The sequence below is a fragment of the Tachysurus fulvidraco genome, chromosome 23 (genome assembly GCF_022655615.1).
Source record: "Tachysurus fulvidraco isolate hzauxx_2018 chromosome 23, HZAU_PFXX_2.0, whole genome shotgun sequence".
NCBI classification, from domain to species: Eukaryota; Metazoa; Chordata; class Actinopteri; order Siluriformes; family Bagridae; genus Tachysurus; species Tachysurus fulvidraco.
This window is the reverse complement of record NC_062540.1, coordinates 3,898,369-3,906,326: the sequence shown is the minus strand read 5'-3', so window position 1 is coordinate 3,906,326 and position 7,958 is coordinate 3,898,369. Positions and strand designations below refer to the sequence as shown.

The 7,958-nt window shown below is 39.2% G+C and overlaps 1 protein-coding gene across 1 annotated transcript; it reads left to right on the top strand.

Moving 5' to 3' along the window:
• Positions 1-507: 507 nt before the first annotated feature.
• On the top strand, positions 508-6,392 carry copz1 (COPI coat complex subunit zeta 1). The gene is made up of 9 exons (XM_027145293.2): positions 508-643; positions 1,366-1,434; positions 1,975-2,056; positions 2,143-2,234; positions 2,333-2,388; positions 2,485-2,562; positions 3,267-3,318; positions 3,634-3,672; positions 5,852-6,392. The coding sequence occupies exons 1-9, from the start codon at positions 626-628 to the stop codon at positions 5,897-5,899; spliced, it is 534 nt and encodes a 177-aa protein (XP_027001094.2). The 5' UTR covers positions 508-625; the 3' UTR covers positions 5,900-6,392.
• Positions 6,393-7,958: the final 1,566 nt, after the last annotated feature.

The window sequence follows — 7,958 nt, the reverse complement described above, 5'->3', positions numbered from 1 at the left end:
GTTGTCCTCAAAGACCACATGGAGTTGCATCTCCTCTTTAGTATCACAGAGTCTAACTGGAGCTGGAACATCTCTAGATGTCTCAGGATCCTCACGGAGTCGCCCTCATCTCAGCGGTGGTCTTAACTCTTCAAAACTATGAAAGAATTGTTAAGAAACGTAAACACTTTCTGGCTAATATATGTTGGTCATTTTTTTTAAAGCTTTTTTATTATTATGGTTATACAGAAATTCATTTAAGCTAAATTATCAAATTATTTAACCTACTAAATATATATATATATATATATATACACAAAGCATATAATAATAATAATAATAATAATAATAATAATAATAATAATAATAATAATAATAATAATAATAATAAAAATTTAAAACAAAATTATATCATAATATATGATATAATATTAAAAATAATATAATATATAAAGCAAAAAATACACGAATATACATGTGACTTCAATCCTAGTCTGTGGCGTGGTGTGACGTCTGTGACTGTGGCGTGAAGAACGTACACGTGGTACCTTCTGTCTACGATTTGACCTTTCACCCTATGATGCAGGCGGAAGTAAAAAAAATCACCAGCTAACATCGGGGAACACGGTTAGCCACTGCTGGAAGGATGGATACGCTAATTTTGGTAACACAAATTTCTTGATCTTATTGACAGTTTGCAACACGGTTAATGCAACACCGTTGGAAAGTAACGCATATAGTTTGTAAAGATAGCTCAAAATGAATAGTTAAATAGTTAGCCTGCTAGCTTGATGTAGCTGCCCGGCTAGTTTTCTTTGGCTGTGTGTCAAACCGCTCTGCTCTCACTGTGTAGGTGCACTAAGTAGCGTCGGAACTAAAGGCGCTCGTGCCTATTTAGTGCCCTTGATGTACCACGTGACGGCATTTGGGGCACAGCCTTTGTACAACTCTTTTTTTTTTTTTTTCCTCTCCCCCAGCCGTGTAGCAGTATTTTGGTTAAAAAGATGAGTTAGAAGATTTACAGGGCGTCGAAAACTATCTAGATAATATATTTAACCATCTAAATAAAGTTTATTAGATGTGTTTGATAACTAAAGTGATGCTTTAATGTTGTGACGGTCAGGAATGAAATATAATGCATCATGTTTATGAATAGCAATAATTCAGTGTCAAATAATCAACCTTCACATTTTTATAATACAAATCCGATCCGTTTATAAGGACGATGCAGGATATAATATTTGATCTGTTTATTAGTCCTACAGTGTGAGAGGATTGAATATGTTTGTACTTTGCACTTTTGGTTTGCTTTATGCTGAAAGAGAAGCTGTAATCATGTAAACACTTTGATTCCCTTTTACACTTTGGGTCCTGCTGCTGTTATAGGAACCCTCTCTGTACACAGTGAAAGCTGTCTTGATTATGGACAACGATGGAGAAAGACTTTATGCCAAGGTGGGATTACACATAACACTGTATTCCAATGATCTCAGGTCAGTTCTTTATATATAATAAATAAAAACTAAACAGAAGCTCAAAGCCTAAAAGATCATGCAAAACAAAACTTATTTATTTATTTGTTTGTTTATATGAGCACTCTTCATCCTCAGTGTTGAGTATTTGCGTTTCTCAGTACAGATATGTTTGTTCATATATTTGCTCTCGTTACCATACAGACTCAGTGGCCATTGATGGTGCTTTCTTCTTTCTTAATAGATTAGATTAGATTAGATTCAACTTTATTGTCATTACACCTGTACAAGTACAAGGCAACTAAGTGCATTTTAGGTCTAACCAGAGTGCAATAGCAGTAAGTGCAGGATATACGGTGTTTATATAAATGAAATAAAATGGTAATATATGTATTATATTATGTACTATGAACATAATATACAGATGGCTATTACTATAAACTGAAAATTCTATCACTGATTTGAAGGATTTTGAATCTGATCTCAGAAAGTTGTCTTTTAACCCGATCGATCTCTCTTTCAGTATTACGACGACACTTACCCTACCGTTAAAGAGCAGAAAGCTTTTGAGAAGAACATCTTTAACAAGACACACAGAACAGACAGTAAGTGATTGAGTTTCAGAACAAGAGAAGTCGGGCTTTCTATTATGTCTGCCTTCCCCTTTTTAACATGTGCCGATCTTTACCAGGTGAAATCGCCTTGCTTGAAGGCCTTACTGTCGTTTACAAGAGCAACATAGATCTGTATTTCTATGTCATCGGCAGCTCGCACGAAAACGAGGTAAACGCTGAAAGCCGATCCTCGCGTTCTCTCACCTCTCTGTCTACTTCTCTGTTTGTGCATTTAATGCAGTTTTTTTTTTTTTTTTTTCTTTCCAGTTAATGCTCATGTCCGTGTTGAACTGTCTGTTTGACTCTCTCAGTCAGATGCTCAGGTACATCACAATGAGCTCCAGCTGCTCTCAGCACATTTTTCCAACATTGACCTCACCTTTCTTTCATTTAATGCTTCTTTTGTCTTGTGGCGTTAGGAAAAATGTGGAGAAGAGAGCCTTACTTGAAAATATGGAGGGCCTTTTCTTAGCCGTGGATGAGATCGTAGATGGAGGGTAAGTTAAAACTAAGGAAAAGGGAAGAGAAGTGTAAGAAAACGAATGGGAGAAAAAAACAATGTGGAACCTGTGCCTGGTGACCGTTACTGCAGTCATCGCACCAAGACAACGGCAGTGTAAATAAACCACACGCCTTAAACATGTTTTTCAGGTAAACACTGGAAGCTGATTCACTCTGGCAAACAGAGCAAAAGTAAACACCATTGATGAAAATGCAGACTAGTGTCAGTTAAATTATCTTTACATTTTGAAATAAATTAATAATGATAGCTGCACAAAAAAGACTGTGTGTGACATTGAATCACCAGAATTAATAATAATAATAATAATAATAATAATAATAATAATTAAAGAAAAAGGAAAACTAAAGTTTGAAAAACAAACATGACCTTCATCCCAGTTGAAGTCATCGTCACCTAAAGATCTGTTTTTAGTCATATAAATATAAATAGCCTGATTAGTAAATGTCTTATAAAGTCTAACATCTTATGGCTAATATATGTATACATTTTTATATAATATTATGAAAGTGCTTTATTCCAGCATGCAGCATTTAAGTAGTTTGTTAGTAAATACTTTTGTTGAATAGAATGCTAGTATTTCGTCAGGTTGTTGTTCTGTTCCTGTGAGCGCTGTAACTCAGCTGTGCTTTATGTCTTTCTCCCCCACCCCCGCACCACCACCACCACCACCCCAAACAGCGTTATCCTGGAGAGTGACCCCCAGCAGGTTGTACACCGAGTGGCCCTGAGGGTAAACCTTTATAACTCACACACACCTTTACAGTGTGCATTTGCTTCCTGTTCCTCCTTACAGCCACTCATCAGGTCACACACAGGAACATGTCATATCGTCTAAACACAGCTCGTTACCTGCTACAGCCACAGCAGCCATCGTGCTTTATTAAGCCTACAGCATGGCAGTACAACAGGAGCAGGAATAAAAGTTTTTCTCTAACAATCTCTAACAAACCAGGAAGCCTCACTTATGATGGTGCACCTCACGTGTTAAAATGTATTAAATGTATTAAATGCATATCATCACTCATTTTTCTCTCCACACCTCCAGGGCGATGACGTGCCACTGACGGAACAGACAGTCACTCAGGTGAAGAGACTCTTCTGTGATGCGCTCTCTCTCTCTCTCTCTCTCTCTCTCTCTCTCGCTCTCTCTCTGTATACCCCATTTCTCTCTCTCTCTCACTCTCTCTCTCACTCTCTCTCACTCTCTTTTTCCCTCTCTCTCTCTATCTCTCTCTCTATCTCTCTTTACCTCTCTCTCTGTCTCTCTCATTCTTTCCCCCTCTCTTTCTGTATACCCCATTTTCTCTCTCTCCCTCTCTCTCTCGCTCTTGCTTTCTCTCTTTCTCTCTCTCGTTCTCTCTCTCTTTCCCTCTCTCTCTCTCTGTATACCCCATTTTCTCTCTCTCTCTCTCCCTCTCTCTCTCTCTCTCTTGCTCGCTCTCTCTCTCTATCTCTCTGTATACCCGATTCTCTCTCTCTCTCTCTCTCTGTATACCCCATTCTCCTTCTCTCTCTCTCTGTCTCTCTCTTGCTCGCTCTCTCTCTTTCTCTCTACACCCCATTCCCTCTCTCTCACTCTCTCTCTGTATACCCCATCTCTTTCTCTCTTTCTCCTGTTGTCTGGTTGTAACCAAGACTAACTGTTATTTGCCGTGGCTCTGAACCTCTCCACACGTGTCTTATTTATAACACCAGTCTGCGGTGGTCCGTTTATCCGCTCTGAGGCTCCGGAGCATGCGAGCTCCCCTCGCTTCTGCCACATGTAAAGCATGATGGCTAATTATTGGCGGCTGTCTGGCAGCAGCGGCTTCCCGTGGCCTGATTGATGGTCTCATTTAAGAGGCCTGTGACAGACTGCCAGCATCCCTCACGTGCCTCTGATTAATGCAGCTCCTCATCCTTTTGCTTTATGGTTACGCTATGCCTCGCCTTTCCTCAAATTAAAATGATTAATTAATTCCTGGATATTTCCCTGCGCACGCATTAGTCAGGCGTCAGGTTGCGTTTAAATTCGGCGTGGGCGTGCGTGAGACAGTCTCTGCTTTCTGCAGGTTGTTTTACAAGCTTTCTGCTTAATGACTGCACTATACTTAGTAACTGCTTATTGTTAGGTTTTGGTCAGAGGTGACATGGAAAGGTGTTAACGACACACATGAAAGTTTGTTTGTTTTTTTTTCTCTCCTGCCTGGTGGTGAATAATTGCGGAATGACGATTAATTGCGTAAAAAGGAATGTTTTAATTGCATAATATTTAATGAACAGTGTTGAGAATCAATTAGTGATTCAAGTCTGGCACCAGGGAGGAACGGCTGAGTTTATTGATCAGGATGTGACCCACTTAAGACAGGGTTTTTTTGGGGGAACTAAATCGTTTAGCGAGTTGTTGAACCTATCGCACTGCTACTTCGGTACAAGGCGACAGACCCTGCATCTCACAGAGTCCCCATCATCTCACAGTAGTGGTGTTTTGCCACATAATCTAAAGTTATCTTGTTCTTTTAGCTGCTTGGATTAAAAATATTTTGTGCTACTTGATATAGCAAACATAGCTTTATGTTTTCCCACATCTTAACGACCCTAAGTGATTCAGGAGCTTTGTAGTATCGTGCTCGTTCCACAACGTCACATATAACCATAAACAAATAAAGCGTACTTTCTGGTATGTTATCAAATTCAATATTTGTTGACATTGTCTAATTACTGTGGCGTAAGTGGAATAAAAACCACTTATGATGAGTGTGTCTGATCTGCCATAACACTGAAACCACTTAAAGGCAAAGTGAAGAATATAATTAAGGCATTTCTCAGTGTAAGGATCTGAGTAACTTTGACGCGCGAGTCAGAGCATCTCTTATACAGCAGGTTTTGTGTGGTTTTCCCGGTCTGCAGTGGTTAGTATATACCGAAAGTAGAGAACAGCCGGCGAACCAGCATCAGGGTCACGGACACGCGAGGCTGGTTGACGTCTGTGAGGACGTGAGGCTAATCCATCTGGTCTGATCCCACAGAAGTGCACCTTCTATCATGCAGGCTATGACAGAAAGGTGTTAAAACACAGTGCATCACAGCTTGTGCCCATGCTGACCCCAATACAATGGGCATGCGAGCATCAGAACTGAACCACGGACCAAAACTCTGGTGTATCTTGTTTCCTTTTACACAAGGACTTATGTATCACTTACCTGTGGCTGCTTGGTTGTGCATTCAAATAGAAATGTATTCATTTTTTAATTGTTTGACTTTTATTTTTTTTTCTCCTGTAGGTGCTGCAGTCAGCCAAAGAGCAGATCAAATGGTCTCTTCTACGATAGATCTCCGCCGTCCTTCTCTTCCACCAAGATAACGATGCATTCATCATCACTCCTTGCATCGCTGTTGCCTTTTGAATTTTTTTTTTCCTCCTCATGTTTTTCTCTGCTGTGAAATGGTAGGCTCTCTAAAGGAAAAAAGGAAGAAACATTAAATACACTCAGTGTAACCTAATAAGAAGCCCGAGCAACAAAAAAAACGAAGTCTAAAGCGTTATAATATAATATAAACTCTGGTCCATTTATGATGACTTCTGTACAGTGATGCAGATACAGCGTGAAGTCACAGGTATAGAAACCATTACTTTTCAGTGATCCAGACCAAGAGCGAGCGAGCGAGTGTGTGAGTGAGTGTGTGTGTGTGTGGACTCGATATCAAACAGCTTTGTGAGAAACAAGTTTGAATCAAGTACATTCCAGTGATTGAGATTTCTTGCTGTTTTCCACGTCCATGATATGATTTAAATAAAACGACTGTTCCGCCATCAGGATTGTATTCCTTGCGTTGTGTATTTTTTCATGTTATTTCCTATTTTCATGTTATTTATAAGTCTATGTATATAGAATATTTTACTTATACACATGCAACTCACAAGTTGGATTAGAGCTCCATCTTCTGGTGAAAGGTCAGAGGCACAGCTTTAGGATTTATTTTCATCACAACGCAGAAGATGGTTTGCAAGTCGGGAAATAAATTATATATATATTATATATATATATATAATCTAGTACGTCGTTATGAGATTACATATTTAATTTTATTGTCAGATCATTCTTTCTGGAAATATTTAAGACTATTTCAAGCTTGAAATCAGTAATAGAGAGAGAGAAAAATCCCATTTTGATTTAGTTATCATATATTTGCCTCGTTATCACTTTATAATAGGAAACACTAGATCGATTCGACTATTCAGGATCTTTAATCTTCAATAGTTATGGTGTTGAGCTACTAATCGGAAGGTTGTGAGTTCGTTCTTTAGGAGGATGCCACTGTTGGGCCCTTAAGCAAGGCCCTTAACCTTCAACAGCTCAGTTGTAGAAATGAGATAAACATAAATGCATCTGAAAAAAATGCTGTAACTAAAAATATAAAGCTTTTTTTTTTGCTTGTGGGGGAAACATACATACTGCGACAGTTTAATTTATTTCTTCTGTGTCGAAATCTCATGAGTATCCATCCTTCGTGTTAGTGTCACAGAACACCAGCTGTGAAGGGCAAAAAATTTCACATCCCTCCCTTCTTTTTTCTTTTTTTTTTCTTATGCAAATTAGATTTTGTCCCAGGAGTAATGCGAAAGACAAGGATATGCAGCGATGATGTATACCTGGGGATTGGAGGTGACATAAGACCACTCATGCTGATGTACTCGACCCCATTAACAGCCTGGTCTCATGCATGGACCTAAAACAACGGCCCCGGGGACGAACTGTGGCGTGTGATCTCAGACCAGCTTTCACTCAACCTGATCCAGCAGATCATTAGATCATTTTTCTGAGAAAATCAGAAGTCTCGAGCGTGTATGAACATGATCTTGGCATCATCTCTTTAATAATTACCTGCTATTCATATGAAAGAGGTTCAGAACACATATATCTTGACTGGTTGGTAGTGAAGTGAAGTCCTGAGGCATGTCGAGGTTTTTGCAAAGGAAATAGAGCTTTATTTCAAATGGGATGGAACCTTCAGCACTGAATTTCCTCCACCGATTAAGTGGAGTAGCTCCTTCACAGGGAGGTGATTTACGGCTGGATCGGAGTGAGAAGCTTCTGCAGATATGAGCAGGATGCTGGGGCCAAGCGTGGGGTACACTGTGTGTGTGTGTGTGTGTGTGTGTGTGTGTGTGTGTGTGTGTGTGTGTGTGTGTGTGTGTGTGTGTGTGTGTGTGTGTGTGTGTGTGTGAACTTCACTGACCATCGTATGGCTTTGTAACATATGTATAGTCCATAAGAAATAGAATCTTATCAGTTATACACAAGAACTTGTAAGGAATTCATGAATAAAGACAGACTCCTTCCATAAGTGTTTTTTCCCATAAAAGAAATTCATTTAAACAAAAAGCAG